Here is a 17,593-nt window from a genome sequence, read left to right as displayed (position 1 = left end):
ACAGTAAGAGGCCGCGTACCGCAAAAAAAAAAAAAAAAAAAACTGAGGAAAAGTTATTTCCAGTCTAGAATTCTACCCAAGCCAAATTCTTAATTAAGTATGAAGGTAAAAAATGCTTTTGTTTTTTTCAAAAATGCAAAACCTCAAAACCATTTTACCTCCTATGCACTGTGTCACGTGCACAAAAGATGTGCACCACCAAATCGAGTGCAAACCAGCACAAGCCCAGAGGACAGACAGGCAGACTTCAAAAAACAGGAGTTCAGCCAGAGACAAAACCCTCAGGACTATGTGAAGGGAAGTCCCTGGAGGACAGTGTGCGCAACAACGACCTGTCCAGAAGACAACAGAACTGACCACTCAGGAAGGGCGTTCCCGCCAGGGGAAGGAGGTGCTGAGAGGCCACCTGCTGTGTCCAGTCACATTAAGGAGGATCTTACAGTCGTGTCCGAAAGCTTGGGGCTGAAGAGCAATGGGTGCGTTAAAAGGTAAGCAAAGTCAGGGACTTCCCTGGTGGTCCAGTGGTTAGGACTCTGTGTTCTCACTGCAGAGGGCCTGGGTTCAATCCCTGGTTGGGGAACTAAGATCCCATAAGCCGTGTGGCCCAGCCAAAAAAGAAAAAAAGGGCAAGAGCTAACGCCAAATTAAGAGTTGACCCATTAGATAAAGAAGATGGTGTGTATACATACACACAATGGAATACTACTCAGCTATAAAAAAGAATGAAATAATGTCATTTGCAGCAACATGAATGCAACTAGAGATTATCATACTAAGTGAAATAAAAAGAAAGACAGGGGCTTCCCTGGTAGCGCAGTGGTTGAGAGTCCGCCTGCCGATGCAGGGGACGCGGGTTCGTGCCCCGGTCCGGGAAGATCCCACATGCCGCGGAACGGCTGGGCCTTTGAGCCATGGCCGCCGAGCCTGCGCGTCTGGAGCCTGTGCTCTGCAACAGGAGAGGCCACAACAGTGAGAGGCCTGCGTACCACAAAAAAAAAAAAAAAAAAGAGAAAGACAAATACTGAATGATATCACTTATATTTGGAACCTAAAATACGACACAAATGAATTTATTTACGAAACAGAGTCACAAAAAGAACAGACTTGTGGTTGCCAAGGGGCAGGGGGTTGGGGAGGGATGGATTGGGAGTTTGGGATTAGCAGATACAAACTATTATATGTAGAATGAATAAACACCAAGGGCCTACTGTAGAGCCCAGGGAACTATATTCAATATCCTGTAATAAACCATAATGGAAAAGAATATGAAAAAGAATATATATGTATAACAGAATCACTTTGCTGTACAGCAGAAATTAACACAACATTGTAAATCAAATATAGTTCAATTAAAGAAAGAGTCAAACCATTATTCTCAGCTAAAAAGAATATTTTCAGACATTAATTAAATGTTACAGATTAGTTAGATAAAATATTGTGACCTACTAGAGAATGGGAAAAGGAAAGCTTAGGTAAGTTAAATCCTCATCTTCCACAGTAAGAAGTTAATAAATAATGACTAAATGGGGAAAAACACCCATGAATGGTATGTAATTTAGAATAATCACATTTTTTAAAGTAAATATTAGAAGAGATGGATAAAAATGAAAATAACTGACTCCGAGGTTAGGAATGGGGGAATGAGGTGAGGGTCAAGTGTTTTATAATTAACTTCTTAAACTACATTCTTGATTTTCATTTTTTCATTTTTTTAAACATTTAATTGAAGACAAGAAAATAGTAAAAATGAATATAATTTGGAAGACCTATCTAAGCACTTACTATAACCCTAGCCCTCTCCCTGCCATTCCAAGATGAACGACCCCCAAACCCGCTAGCCCTGATCTTGGCTCCTCAGAAGATCTGGCCCCACCAGGGCCACCGCTCCAACCGTCACCCTCCCCACGCTCCACTGCAGGGACTCCACGGGCCCGTCCTTTCAGCTCACTACATCAGATAAGCAAACTCTGAACCCCACTGCCCTGCCCCCAGGACTTACGACCCACTCTCTCTCTGTCCCTCTCCCCGTCCTCACCCCCTTACCAGCCTCAATCCCATCACATAAACCAAGCCCCGACCCTTCTTCTCCATCTAAGCACTTGCTGGCCAAACCCTTCCCTGCTGAATCCAATTCATGGTCAACTGGCAGGTGAGCCTGGAGATCTGAGCGTGCCTGGTGACACACCCCCAGCTCTGCTGGGCTGGCCTCACATGTGAAGCCCAGGGAGGCCCTGCCAGCTCTTCCCAGGGGCCCCCTCACAGCTTCTCCTCCAACACCTCCTCCCTCCCCCATCACTGGTGGCTGGGGCGCCTGTTCCCTCACCAGCACCACCTCCCCCCGCACCTCTGCCCCTCCACTTTCCCCCTGGCCCTTGTCATTCCCATCAGCCAACAAACACGGTCTACCTCCCACCTCCTAGCAGGTCCTCATCTTTCTCACCTGGTTCAGAGCCTCCTAACCGGTCTCCCCTGCTCTTCTCAACCCAACAGTCAGGAGTTCTCCCCAGAGGTAAGTCCAGCCTCTGCTCACCCTGCATTGGTTCGGCCTGTCACACAGGGTGAAAGCCAGAGTTCTCCTAACCGGCTCCGAGATCCCCACCATGCACCTCTCCCCGTCCCCTGGCTCCGAAGTCCAGCCCCTGTGGCCTCCCCACCTGCCTACCAGCACTCCAGGGACACCTGACCCCCAGCTTCCCTATCTGAATTGCAACCCCCTTTTATTTTTCCCTTTATTTCCCCCTTAATACAGTACGTGATGCACTGTACATTATACTTATTTATTTTATGTCTACCTCACTAGAACGTACGCCACATGGGAGCACTCTTATCTGTTTTTTTGCTCACTGTGTAAAATAGGAACCCAGTAATTTGCTGAGCAAATGAATTAATCTTAAAAAAGCGTTCCTGACCCCACTGTGATAGGAAGAATGCCCCCCCAAAGACACCCACACGCCAATACTAGGATCCCGTGAGTTACCTTCCAGGGCAAAAGGAACTCTGCAGATGTCACCAAGACTGGGGAATGACCCAGGTCACACAAGCAGACCAGTCTAATCGCAAGAGCCCTCCGACCTCCGAGCGGAGGCTCTCCCTGCCTGGAGAGAGAGGTCAGGGAGATCCAAATCCGGACAGGGACTCCCCCGAGGGGTCTGGGGAAGGACCGCGAGAGAAGGAACGTGGGGACTGAGTGGAAGCAGCGTCACCCACAGAGTCTCCAGAAGGGGCCCTGGCTTCTGCCTGGGAGACAGGCAGAGCACCCTGCTGCCAGGCCATGCCCACTTGTGATCCGCAGAACACGAGGCGTTACAGGAGTGCTGTTCAACGCTGCTAAAAGCGTGCTCCTGTGTCAGGGCAGCAACAGGGGCCAACCTGCCCTCTACCCTCTGCGTCACCACCTCTTTACAGCAAAGCTCCGAGAGAGATGAGACTCTCGTTTCCCAATTCTTCTCTTGTAAACCACCCCGTCGGGCTCAGCCCTGCTCAGTCCTCTCCTGTGACCCACCTGACCAGCCCTCCTCACTGGCCCAGGCTGCCCAGCTGCTTCGGGCTGGCACGTCAGGAGCTCTGGCCGTCCGCCTGGAGAGCTGGCCCAGCACTGTGGTTCAGAGGAAAGACCTGGAGCCCAGCAGCTTGGGTCTGGGTCCTCGCTCAACCACTCCAGAGACAGGGCCTTGGGCTCCTGGGCCTCGGCTCCTTCTCCATTAAACAGGAAGGACCTTAGTGCCTGCTATACAATATCACCATGAAGATCAGATGTGTAAACAAAGATAAAGTGCTTGTGATGATTTCCACCCCCTCCGTCAGCTTCCCAGTCTCCTGGTATCAAAAGCCACCTATAAACAATGCAGCCAAGGTCTGGGCTAGTCTTACCTCTAGCCCAGACCTTGCCTCTGAACTCCAGTCTTGGCTGTCTAACTCCCCAAAACCTACCGGCCAGCAACAGGGATAGGATTTACCCTCCCACCGTAGGCAACTAAAAACCTGAACAAAATTAGATGAAACAATAGTTTTCAGACACTGGACAACAGACTATGGAAAACAGTGGTCACTGAGAGTCAGGAAACAAACAAGAGGGGCCTTACGACTGCCCGGCTCACTGCCTCGGGACAGGGGACCCAAATGGAGCCCAGAGGTGTCAGTGAAGTGAGGAGACGGGCACAGGAGGCTAGAATGCACAATCTTGTGAGAGCGGACAGACAAAATAAACGAGAAAAACCCATCTTGTCGTTTATTCTGTCTGTCTACTCTCACAAGAATTTAAGTTTCTGAAAGTACAGGGATTTTGTCCGTTTGGTTAAGCACTGAATCCCCGGTGCCTAGAATAATGCCCACACACAATGGGCACCCAAAAGATTTCTCAAATGAATGAATGAATTAAATAATTATGTCAAAAAATAGAATCCAGAAAAATAAAGGAATAAATTTTGAAATACACACCTTCAAAACACCCTTCACTCTTGGGGTTGTATCAAAATTATAGCAAAACAACAAGAACATAATGTGAAAAACAATGTTTCCTTGGCTACTTATAAAGGAGATTCATATTAGATCTACAGCAAATGCTACATCAGAGAATGCACATCAGACAGACATCAGCTCCAACAAAAGCGCATCTCCTCCCTCTGTGACCAGCTTTCCCGCAAGACAGTTCAGGAAGCCATAGACGCAAGGGACCTACGGCCCCACCCCATGGACGACAGCCTCAGAAAAGTCAAGCCTTGGGAACTGAACGACTCAGCACCAACGGACCCGCAGACAATCACCCTCCCACCTCCCTCTTCCTCCACGTTCTCAGTGCTGGGAAAGCTGGCTGCGCTACTCCAGGCAAGGACGACTCGAACTGTAGTAAAGTAATGAGGCGACGGAAGTTTGAACCCCAGGAATGAACTGAACAGAAGCTGCAAGCTAACTGACAGAAGTCCCTGAGACTGTGAGAAATGTGCTCCTGGGAAGCAGACTACTTGGCCCAAGTCAGCACGCGCTCCATCCCAGGAGACTCTCGCTCTCACAGGCACCGTGAGGTTCAAAAGAAGGTTCTGGTCTGGTTGTACCGTACAAGACTCCCTCCCCCCGCAAAAGAAAGCTACTGAACTGTATTTTTCAATAGCAATAAATGCAGTCCAAAAGTATTCCAAAATACTCATTTTTTTGTTCTATTTTTCCTACTGTGCTTTAAAAAACTATTCAGCATCAACATAGTGCCCTTTTTCAACGCTGTTCAAAGTGCAATAGAAACACATAACTGCCCTCTCAACCCCATCACACAAAGGAAGGCCGGCCACAGGAAAAGCAAAACACAAATCCCCACAGCACTGCCCGCCCTAAGGAGCTCAAGGTGCTCTAAGTACACTAAATAACTAATCTTCACGACACCCTTCTGTTGCCATCAGAAAGGATTTTAAAAGAAAAAAAAAAAAAAAAAAAACAGACCTTGCAATGCAAAATACAAGCCAAGCAACCCAATTTGGATCCTGGTCTCCACACTTTTAAGCAATCCTGTAGATGGGGGTAGGTGGAGAGAACCGCACATGGGAAACATCCCGAATACAAAGAGGGCTGAACGCAAAACCACTGCAAGTCTCACTGGGGTTTTTTTGTTTGTCTGTTTGTTTGTTTTGGCCACGCTGCGTGGCTTGCAGGATCTTAGTTCCCCGACCAGGGATCAAACCTGGGCCCTCGGCAGTGACAGCACTGGACCGCCAGGGAATTCCCTCACTGGGTTTAAATGTCAGGCAAAATGAAGACTCCAGGCTGTCTAGGGCCACAATTTGCAAAGGTGAGAAAGAAAAAGGGACAGAATCAGGATCTGACCGAAACCACTGGCCAGAAGTTTCTGCCTTAATGAACACATGCAGCAGTCAGCCAGCCACTCCCTGTTTCCTGAGGTACCAGGAGGCTAAGGGAGCTGCACGGGGCCAAAACCGCGCCAGGGAAGAGGGTGTCAGCCTCCCTGCAAAGGGGTTCCTCTCTTTCTTGGGCACAGGGCAGCTGCAGGCACATCACTGCCCTCCTTAAATCCGTAGCACCCCGACTCACACAAACTGCAAGGGCCAGACCATGGGCCCACCCCACAGCTGGGTGTCTCCCGCCTCCCCGCTGGCGGCTCCCACAGAAGCCTCAGGGGCCCCGCCTCCCTCGCTCTCATCTAGGTGGTTGCAAGCCCTGGCCCTCCTCCGCTGCCGACAGTGCTGCGCAGAGGCTGTGCCCGGTGGGCAGTGACAGCGCCTGTGGCTAGGCTGGGCCTCGCCTCTCCCCTGCTGGCACCCCACAGCGCCATCCCCATACCCTTCTAGGTCCTCTTCCCAAGTCGGTCTCCAAGGCACCGTTTTAAAACAGGGCCACTTCCTCCTTATGTGGTCTTTATTCGACGCACCTTGGCCGAACCCTTACAGCCCTCTTTCCAGCACAGAGGGCAAGAGCTGATCTCTTCCCACAGCCTCAGCTCCCACCTCCACGAGGGAATGCCCACTGGAACCTATCCTGCAATTCTCCTCCTAATAAAATGACACGTTTCAACTGTGTCAACCTTCATACCAAAGTCAGGAAGATTCTGAAGAGGGAAAAACGCCAAAATCAGTAAATACAGTTTTGTAATCCAACATCTTAGGCGTCCCGTGGCCTAGCGGAAACTGCTCGTTTCTGTTTTCCAGTGAGTACCATCCCGTTTACCGCGCGGGGCTGGCAGTGAAGTCATTGAACTTACTCCGCGCTGCAGCCGCCAGAGGCTGACAGAAGCCATTGACATTCTAGCTCCCAATGCAGCGTCCGTGTCCAACGCCAGTGCTGACCAGAGGGAGGGGCAGGACGGGAGGGGTGCACGCCTGTCACAGGAGTCCTGAGCACAGGAGGTGCTCGATACACACGGACATGCTGGTGGGAACTCACCTCCCACCCTGTCTGTCTCTCTGTCTGCAAGCACCTCAGGAGACCAGGGCTGCGTGCTCCATTTCTCAGAACCGCAGCAGCATTTCCACAACAAGCCCAGATGCCACCCATTATCCAAATCCTGAGGCCCACCTTGTCCCAGAACTCAGAACCGCTCAGCCTTTCGGAGGAAGCACAGCATGTGACCGTGGGCCCCCAGGGCGTCCCGGAGGCCAGCTCACAGGGAAAGGACCACACAGCTTCGTGGCAGCACAGCGCCAGACAAGTCTGCCACAGACTCACAAAAAGACTTTCCATCCTTGGCGGCTTAGAAGTTTTGAAATCTGAGCTCTGGGAGGCCGGCCTTGTGCCCAAGAACCTGCAAGTGACATTCAAGGAACACAGAGCCCCTCCTGCTCAGAGCTCCCGCCAGAGCCCTGCTCTCTGGTCACAGTAACGCAAGACGCCTTTTCCCACGGCACTCCTGAATCTTACCCTCAGGTCTATTAGATTTTTTTAAAGCCCAGAAATGTCTTTTAATCCCACAAAGACAGCCTTTCCAATAATTCCGCCACTACAAAATCCTGACACGTGTCGGTGCCAAAAAAAAAACAGAGCAAAAATCATTTTAAGAGGAAAGAAAAGTAATGCTGAGTATGTAGCATGAGAACACTTATCACCAGGACATTTCAATGTCTCGTAAGAGAAGCAGAGTGACCCCCCCCACCCCTTCAGAAGAGCCAGAAGGGAAACACAGGAAAGAATACACAGGTATTTCCTAGAAGCAGCAACCACCAGCCTTAGCAGAAACATTCAACCAGACCAAAGCCTTCCTTCCTCCTCCAGCCTGGTGGTCCGTCCCTCCCAGGGGCCTCGTCACAAACTTCCTAAATCGGTTTCTAAGGAATGTAAATTATGCAGAAGAGTGCAAAAGAAAATATGCAAGAACAGCAATTTTTTTCAAAAAGTCAGCATTTTTTAAATGTACAGGCAAGAGTAAAATGAACCTTAATTTTTTTTTTTTTTTTTTTTTTTGGCTGCATTGGGTCTTCGTTGCTGTGCGTGGGCTTTCTCTAGTTGCGGTGAGCGGAGGCTACTCTTTGTTGCGATGCGCGGGCTTCTCACTGTGGTGGCTGCTCTTGTTGTGGAGCACGGGCTCTAGGCGCGTGGGCTTCAGTAGTTGCAGCACACGGGCTCAGTAGTTGTGGCTCACGGGCTTAGTTGCTCTGCGGCATGTGGGATCTTCCCGGACCAGGGCTCAAACCCGTGTCCCCTGCATTGGCAGGCGGATTCTTAACCACTGTGCCACCAGGGAAGTCCCCAAGTTAATTTTGTGGGCACTGAATTGGTTCTCTACCTGAGTCACAAAGCTCCACGGAACACGAGGACATGGGCACCTCTCAAATCCTGGAGCACAATCACTGCCACCAGCGCAAAGAGGCGCAGCACTCTAAGCCCGTCCATGGCAGCGGATCCCAAAGCGAGGCACAGCCCGAGGCAGAGCTCGCTCCTAAGGGGGCCGTTTAAGAGCCTGCGTTGTGCAGAAAGGGAAAAGGGAGCTGCGGTTGTAGAGCGGCAACGCTTCAGTGATACTTCAGCTCCAAACCCACCCGTCCGTGTCAGTGGAGGAGACCAAGCTCCATGGCCGTGGCCCCGGCTGCCCTCTCCCCACAGAGCCCGGCCACCTGGCTCACCCTCACAACAGGGAAGCAGAGCCGGCCGGGCAGGGGCAGCAGGGACCCCTCTCCCCGCTACTAAGGGCTCGGCTCGCAGCAGCTCCCACCAGGGCTCGCTGTCCGACCCCACCTCCAGCCAGACCTGCTCCTCCTCCCCGCCGTGGGCACGCCCGCCGGCCTCGGCCCGCGATGCCCTTCAGCCAGAGCAGGCCCCAGCTGGGCGCTGTCTCCTCATCCACTGGGTGTCGTCTCACACCACACTGCCAGCCGGGGGGAATGATGTGGTGGGCCAGACAGACGCGGCCCCCACCCCGTGGGGCTTCCACTGCGGGGAGGGGGGGAACGGGCCACGGGGCCATGAGCTGCTGACGCTGCTCTGAGGGGAGAGGACAGCGCCGCGGCCGATAAGGGGGTAACAGGACGGCGAGGAAAGCTGGCTCTGAGGAGGGGCCGTATTACACACTGCCCCCCACACACACCCTCCGAAGGATTAGGCGCATCTTCTTGCAGAAGCTCCGTCAAGGAAGACACTGTCTTATTCACAGGTCTACACCAGGGGCTCAGGCTGGGCATGGGGGGGCAGGGGTTGTGCCCTGCAGGGTAACAGCTGGAAACATTTTTGGTTGTCACAACTGAAGCATTTAGGCGGTAGAGACCAGGGATGCTGCAGAGCACAGGACAGCACCGCACAACAAGTGATCAGCCCCAAATGCCACCGTGCGGGGTGGAGAAAGTCTGTCTACACTCAGTCAACAGCCAAGTCTCCGCTACGTGGCAGACCCAGCACAGAACACATCTAGTTCGTAGATGATCACTTGTCCAAGAAAATGGGTTTCAATCTCAATGACCTGCCCAATGCAATTTTCTTCCAAAATGGAAGGACAGATGTGATGGCTAATTTAAGGTGGCTAAGCTTTGGCCCAAGGGGTCTCCTGAAGCAGGAGCACACCCACACTTAGCTGTCCAAGACGCATTACGATTACGAACATTACTGTCTATGAAATCACGTTACACAGCAAAGAAAGAGAGAAAGGATACTGCCCAACTTGTAAAAGCATAGACCTCAGGGTGTGTTTCCACACCGATTTCTTGCAGAGAAAGGGAAGGGACAGAAAATCTAACCTTCCACAGTCTGGGTCCTCCATCCCCGTCTAAGGAGGTGACGGGACCAAGGGAGGGTTCAGGACAACAGCATTTACCAGTATATGAAGTCACAAGCATTCTTTAAAATACAGCGAAACCTCAGGTGTTGAAATCCACAAACGTCTGGTGGATAACAAACAAGAAATAAAACCAGACAGGAAACTGGCTTTATGTCTATTTTTTTAATTAAAGGGGACAGCTACCTGAAAAGCAACAGGAGTTTCTGCGCACCAAAGTCAAATGTATCAGTGGACCAACAGTGCACCCACCGGCCTGCCGGCCGTTGCACTTTTTGGGGTGGATTTTTCCACTCCAAGGGGACACATGTCGCTAAGAACCCTGTCCCTGATGGAAGACAGCGGGCAGAGCAGCAGCTCCCCTAAGCCATCCCAACCCCCCACCGCCCGGTGTCCAGATTCCCTCGGGAACGAGTCATTTTAATCAGGGCCTAATAAGCCGCCAGAACCCAGGTCAAGGAGCTGCTTCCCCGGCAAGACGCGGGTTTCGCTAGTCCCACTCCCAGGGAAAAGCCACGCTGTTTTGGAAAACGCTGGGTTAAATGCTCCATTGCTAGAAAGACGGGCCGACTGCTCGAGATGACATCATGCTGGGGAGGGGCGCCTTCGCCAGAAGCCCCTCAGCGGTGCCACAGACCCGGCGCGGCTGCGGAACGCCGCCCTCACCCCCGCACCCCTGACCCCGCACCCCTGACCCCGCCCCCACGACAAGTCCTCACCTCGCTCCCCGCCCGCCCCCGCCCGCCAGGTCCGCGCCCCGGACCCCAGCCCCCAATCCCCGGAGCCCCGCCCGCTAGGTCCGCGCCCCGGACCCCAGCCCCCGAAGGCCCCCGCCGGCCAGCCCTTCACCCCGGCCTGCGCCCCCAACCCCACGCAGGCCGGGTCCGGCTCCCGGCCACTCACAGTTGCGGATGTCCGAGATGAAGACCGCCAGACCCCGCATCCCGTCCCCCTTCGACACGGCCGGCATCTTCGGGCCCGGGGAGCGGCCTGGGCTGGCGGGCCCGGAGCAGGAGCGGGCCGCGGGCCGCGGGAGCGGGAGCGAGAGCAGGGAGGAGCCGCCTCAGCCAAGCCGCCCCAGGCTGCAGCGCCGCTTTCGGGGCCGCCGCCGCGTGCGCGCACGCACGCACGCTCGCAGCCGCACGCACGCGCACGGTCGCTCGCGCGGCCACAGACGGCGGCCGGGGCGCGGGGGCGAGCACGTCGGTGGAGGGCCCGTAAAGGCAGGCGCGGGGCGGCCCGGAAGACCAACGCAGCGAGCGGGGCTGAGCTGGGAGTTGCGGGTTCTCTTGCCCGGGGCCACCGACGCCCCGCCCCCGCCCACCAGGCTCCACCGAGCCGGATCCCCAGTACCCTGACTCCCACCAGAGACCCCAGCGCCCGACCCCTGCCCGGGACGCACCGCCACCCTGACCCCACCGCCCCGACCCTCCCCCCAGACCTCTCATCGCCCTGCCCAGCCGAGGTCCTGGGGCAGCTTGCTGTCGGCCTTGGGGGACCAGTCTCCATCAGAGCTCTGGGGGCCTGCTGCACATCACCTGGGCTGTCCAGAGCCAGCCCCTTTCTTTACAGAGGGCGAGCGGAGAAAACTCTCCACAGCCATCCCTTGACAGCACCAGGTGACCAGGGCCCAGTCTTGAATCCGATTTCTCACTGACCAACCACACCCTTTGCCACTGTTGGCACCACGAACCTCTGCAGCCTGGGGAGGTGGAGGTGAGGACGGCCACTGCGGCCCACCTGCAGCGCACTGCAGGGCCCTAGGCAGGCACAGAATCCAGGGAGTTTGGAGAGCAAGGGGCCCTGCCGAGCTCTCCTTCATGAAGTAGAATGGCTTTGAAGAGGATCCTTTCTCATCTGGGATCACCCAGGCCCTGTACCTTGAACCAGCCCAGACCCACCCTGGCTCACTTCCTCAGTTCCCGCTGAGAGGACAGGCCCGGGTGGACCCTGGCCAGGAGGACGAAGCACCCAGGCTCTGGTCCTTTGGGACCCCTGGGGGGAGCCAGAAGCCATGGAGACCCGAATCCTTATAAGGCAGCAATTTCACCACCTTCCAAGACCTTCCAAAGGGCTGGCCAGCAGAGGGCTTCCTGAGGGAGAGACCCCTAGGGCCTGCATCCCCAGGCCGGGAGATTATCCTACCACAGCCAGGCCAGGGGACTCAGAGGAGGAGACTGTGACCCACCCCTGGCAGCCACTCACAGGGCGGGGCAATGCAGAGAGGCTGCAGGGGCTCATGCAGGGCATGGACAGAGGGCACGCTCAGCCCAGGGTGGAGGCGCCTCTGGGAGGAGGGGCTTGGAGATGGGCAGGCATCCCGCCTCCTCTCACTGCTGACCCTGAGCTTCCCAAGCCTCCTGGGATTGCTCCCCACCAGCGTGTGTGTATGTTGTGGGGTGGTCCCAGGGCCTGATGAGACACAGCTGGCTGTGTGAAAGCCCCCAGCCTCCTGCCTCCTGCCCCGCCTTCACTGCCCTGCAGATCACTTAGTCGTCAGGCTTCGGGCCTGAGTCGATGTGGCCCTCCCTGAGCACGGTCACTCCTCAGCGAGGGACAGGTCACTTTCGGCAGCATGCAGTGCTTCGTTTCTTGGGTTGGGTGAACTGGACATGTGTCCCATTGTAGCCATTGCTGGTTCCCAGGTTCTCCTTCCGTATCTAGTGGGAGGGGAGGGCCCCAACACTTGTATCGTAAAGGAGAAGAAATGAAAGCCAGGGAGCCCAGAGCCCAGGGCCGTGGTGTCCAGGGGGCTCCTGTGGCGTTAGCTGGCTGTGTCTCCACTTGTACCTGGGCCTGTCAGTTTTATGAGTGACCCAGTTTCCTTCCCATAATCTCTGGAGTGCGTTGCAGATAATAATCTTCCAGAAAATTGGGGTTGGCAGCCTGGTCCAGGCGTGGCTAGAGGCCCTGAGCAGCCATGCGTGTTCAGGGACAGGATGTGGCGTCCTGGGCCCCCAGGAGCTACCTGTGCTGACCAGGAATGATATGCCAATGATATGGACTCTGTGATGGGTGGGGACTTCGAAGGAAGCCCAACCACCTGGCGGACAGGGACAGGCTCAAGCCCCTGCCCGCTCACCTTAGGGATGTGGGAACCTGCCTATGACAGCGGGTCTCCTCTCTCGCAGCCATAAAACTGAGCCCAGAGCCACACACGGCAGATTCGGATTGTTACAAAAGAGACACAGATGGCACAGTGGTTAAGAATCCACCTGCCAATGCAGGGGACACGGGTTCGAGCCCTGGTCTGGGAAGATCCCACATGGTGCGGAGCAACTAAGCCCACGAGCCACAACTACTGAGCCTGTGTGCTGCAACTACTGAAGCCCATGCGCCTAGAGCCCGTGCTCCACAACAAGAGAAGCCACCGCAATGAGAAGCCCGCACACTGGAACAAAGACCCAACACAGCCAAAAATAAATAAATAAATTAATTAATTAAAAAAAAAAAAAGAGAGAGAGACACAGAAGGTGAATCTATGGCCTCCCCGGCTGCCCTCAGTAAAAGCTGGCATGCTGGTGGGGCCCAGAGAAGGGGAGTAGGGGGAATATGGCAGACCAGGGGACCCCAACCCCTACTTTCCAGTAGCCCCCTTCACGGCCCCTTTCCCCTCTCTGGGCAAAGTTGTCCCCATACTTGAAGACCATGTCATGACATCCCTTGAAGGGGTTACTTTGTAAGAGAAAAGTCAGTTCCCCTCAAAGCTCCCTGGCCCGGCTCCATCCCTTACGACCTGGGAGAGTCAACTCCCAACACAAAGTCAGACACGGGGACTTCCCTGGTGGCGCCATGGTTAAGAATCCGCCTGCCAATGCAGGTGACATGGGTTCAAGCCCTGGTCTGGGAAGATCCTACATGCCACAGAGCAACTAAGCCCGTGTGCCACAACTACTGAGCCCACGTGCCACAACTACTGAGCCTACATGCCACAACTACTGAAGCCTCCATGCCTAAAGCCCGTGCTCCGCAACAAGAGAAGCCACCGCAATGAGAAGCCCACACACTGCAACAAAGAGTAGCCCCCGCGCACAGCAATGAAGACCCAACGCAGCCAAAAATACATACATACATACATACATACATACATAAATTTATTAAAATAAAAAAAATCAGACCCGGATTGGAAAGGCTTAGCTGCCAGGAGAACTGCAGGAAGTTGAGTCTCTGTTGACCGAACTCTGCAGAATGTGTGTAGGATGGATTCTGAGAGAGTGGCCCAGTCCCACAGGGCACCCAGCCATCTGGATCAGCTGAGTCTGCCTGGGCAGCCGACTGCCTGGAAGCTGGACTCAGTGGCCCTGGGTTAAAACAAGGTTGAGATGCCAGAAATTCCTGCATATGATGTAGAGAAAGGAATTCAGAGATGTATTATCTCCCAGTTCTGGAGCCTGGAATTTGTTTATCAAGGTGTCCGCAGGGCTGGTTCCTTCTGAGGCTGCGACTGAGGATCTGACCCAGACCTCTGTCCTCGGCTTGTAGACGGCCATCTTTGCCCTGTGTCTCTTCACACCATCTTCCCTCGATGCATGTCTCTCTCTGTGTCCAAATTTCCCCTTTTAACAAAGACACCAGTCATGTTGGACCCAGGGCCCATCTTACCCAGCACGAACTCATCTGAATTAATTACCTCTGCAATGACCCCAAATAAGGTCCCATTCTGAGGAGTTCAACATGTGAACTTTCAGGGGACACAATTCAACCCAAAACACACGTTTGGTGACATGATTTTGAATCCTGCCCCTCCTTTTCCATCCTACCTACTTGGAGCTCGGTTCTGATGGCTGGAGCTCCATTTTGGACCACACCCTGCACTGCGCTAGCTCGCAAGCTGCCCGTGTTTGTGCCACTGTGGCTGGGGGCTCTGCTACACCTGCCGAACCTAGATACTAATTAACACCTATTCCCATGCCCGACGGTTCTGTGTCATTGGGGTTTCTGGTGCTCTAGGGGCCTAGGACATGTCAGGATGCCCCCCACCATCCTGTCCTGTGGCTTGTCATCAAGACCACTTCACGTCCATTCCCCTTGGGCTTGAAGGGGCCTTACAAGCACTGTCAATCATCAGCCTCAGGAGCAACGCAGCTGATGACGCCAACCAGGGGAGGGGTGGAGCGTCCCCCCAGGATGCTGCCAGTTCAGGCATCCTGTTCACCCCCAGAGCAGGGAACCAGGACCTCCAGTCTCCCTAAGGTACCTGTTGAAAAATACACCCCTTTACCTTAAAGGCCGGCTCAGCCATGCTGGTAGCCAGCCAGCCGTCCATTACTGAATGGGCCTCATATTGTGGGGTGTTTTGTGGCATCTCAGGCCGACATTCACCTACTGCAGCTCCTTCCTCTAAGGGCCCAGCCAGGGTGGGCTGATGGAATATAAGCCAATTTTAAGATTAGCCTGAGAAAAACCGCTTTAGGAAAGAAAACATACCTAAAAATATCAGTTCAGGACTTTCAGCACCACTATAGCGGTTTCCTGCAGCTGCTATAACAGATAACCACAGCTGATGATTTAGGAACAGCAGAAATGGATTCTCTCACGGTTCTAGAGGCCGGAAGTCCAAGATCAACATGTGTGCAGGGTTGGTTCCCCTGGAGGCTCTGAGGCGGACTCCATTTCCCACCTCATCTAGCTTCTGGTGGCTGCGGGACCCCTCAGCCCGTGGCCTTCTCCCCTGCGCCTGTATCTTGGACCTTCCTCTCTCTCCTCTTATAAGGATCCCAGTCACTGGACTGAGGTCTCACCCTAAATCCAAGATGAACTCCTCCCGAGATCCTAAGTCATATCTGCAGAGACTCTATTTCCAAAGAAGGTCACCGTCACAGGTGCCGTGGTAGGGACGTGGACAACCTTCCAGGGTCCACTACCCCACGTGCCCCATGACAGCCACCAAGAAACGCTGCCCATTTGGCTTCGTCAACACACGTACCACCCCTCCCCTTCATTATGGGGTATTTTCACGTGGATTGTGGGATGGCGAGAAGCATTAAAACCCATGACTGACACCACAGAGCACGCAACCCTGTGCATGGCCACTTGCCCATCGCAGAAGTCTACTTCGGGGCTTAGCATCTGCCCGGCCACTGACTGGACAGCTACATGCCAGACAGCACACGATGCCCAAGTCACAGCAGTCACCCCGGTCCCGGCCAGATGGGCTGGTGGGGGTGGGACACAGCAGATCTGCTGTGCTGGCTCTGGAGCCATATCTGGAAGCTTCCGCTGCACATGACTCGCCGTGCTCCCTCTCCCTTCTTGCTCTGGACTTTGCTTATCCCAGTACCCAGGGAGGGTGTCTCCATCCACGAGCTGGAGGAGGGCTCAGCAGCAGGAAATCCTTGCATGTGTCCCTCTTCCTGGCCTCAAAGCTGAATGTTTCTAGGCCCAGGAGTGATAGGACAGTGATAGTGGCTTGGGCCCTGCCCTTGGCGTGACCCCTGGCCAAGCCTTCCCCATTAAAATAGGACAAGGCACGGGTGGCCCCTGCCAGGAAAACAACTTACCTTGTGCTGACTTGGCAAATAAAGAGAGGCTCAGGGCTGCCCACGGGGCCAGGGACCCCACCCTCGCCCTACCCAAGAGCACTGGCCACCCCAGGGAAGACACAAGCCCGACCCCAGGAGCCCCACGGCCACCGGGCACCCCCAGCAACAAGGTATGAGTGCTCTTGGGGTGTCGACCAGGTACTGGACTCCCCATAATAAGACAGAGATGCCCTCCAGGCCCTCCTGGAGAGGCAGCCTCAGACTGGGGATCCTCGGCTGGCCGCATGCCCCCAAGGTGGGGTGCTCTGGCCCTGCAGGTGTCCCCAGAACATGGGGGAGGGGCCCAGTGGCAGCAGGAGAGCTTGCCTCTGAAGGCCCTCTTGTTCCACGGGGACTGTATCTGCCCCTGCATGTCCTCTGGTGCCCACTGAAACAGGCGGGGGGCAAGGAGGAGGATAGAGCGAGGGTGGGCCAGACCTGGGCTCGCAGCTCAGAGCCTGCACCTGGCAGGGCAGGCTGCTCCTCAGGCTGCCAGGGCCTGAGGAAGGGCCAGGGATGGGGGCTGAGGGTTAGGGTTTCGGGTCTGAGCAAGGAGTTTATACTCAGATTTACATTAAATTTAAATAATTAGGATTCGATTTATTAAAGTTATAATTTCAAAACCTAATTTTTTAACCTGCTAAGTTCCATTTTACAAGCCCATATTCCCTTCATAAGCCTAGCAGATTTTATGGTTGTTTTTAAGGGGCCTCTGCATAATATTTTGTGCCATCGACAAACTCAAGCATTTTCAGCATTTCAAACTGAATTTATAAATTAAGTATCTTTCACTTCCATTTATGTACTCTAGTTTGTCTGAACTGACAACAAAATCTCGGGTGCTTCAAGAACTCATGCACTCAATAGATTAAATATTTAAAATGGTGAACCCCATTGTCTCAAATGTTCCAGGAACATGCACTACCAAATGTGTTCAAGTCTCACTTCATCTGTAAATGCTAACACTTTGGTTCAGATTCTCTTAAAACTTCCTATGCCTCATTCTAAATCTTCCTGTGGCTGGACCCATTTAAATAAGTCAGCTTTCAATCTAGGTGCTGGGGCCCCTTGGCACCAGCTCTGCCAGCTGGGAGGCTGACAGCTTTGTGCTCACAACTCCAAAGACCCCCAAACCCTGCCCGGTGGGGGCTCTGAAGAGGGGGGCTGGCGCCAGGTTCCCTGTCCCTCCTGCCTGCCTGCTCTCGGGGTCTGCCATGCTGGACCAGAGTGAACCCTGAATGGATTTTGCAATTCTTTATTTTTTTTAATTTTTATTTATTTATTTATTTTTGACTGCCCTGAGTCTTCATAGCTGCACTTGGGCTTTCTCCAGTTGCGGCGAGTGAAGGCTACTGTTCGTTGAGGTGCACGG

The 17,593-nt window shown here is 54.0% G+C and overlaps 1 protein-coding gene across 2 annotated transcripts in view; it reads right to left on the bottom strand.

Moving 5' to 3' along the window:
* Nucleotides 1-10,787, bottom strand: part of AP2A2 (adaptor related protein complex 2 subunit alpha 2) — a 65,107-nt gene extending 54,320 nt beyond the window's left edge. Inside the window, exon 1 of one of the 2 annotated variants that reach the window (XM_082628546.1) lies at nt 10,604-10,787. In XM_082628546.1, coding sequence (XP_082484672.1) covers nt 10,604-10,670 — 67 coding nt within the window. In that variant the 5' untranslated portion in view covers nt 10,671-10,787. The remainder of the gene's footprint in view (nt 1-10,603) is intronic. The other variant, XM_082628547.1, reaches the window with a different exon arrangement.
* Between the last annotated feature and the right edge of the window lie 6,806 nt (nt 10,788-17,593).

Source organism: Mesoplodon mirus, assembly GCF_964341445.2.
Source record: "Mesoplodon mirus genome assembly, chromosome: 7".
Classification (NCBI taxonomy): Eukaryota; Metazoa; Chordata; class Mammalia; order Artiodactyla; family Ziphiidae; genus Mesoplodon; species Mesoplodon mirus.
The sequence above is the reverse complement of the archived record's forward strand: the minus strand, read 5'-3'. Positions and strand labels throughout refer to the sequence as shown.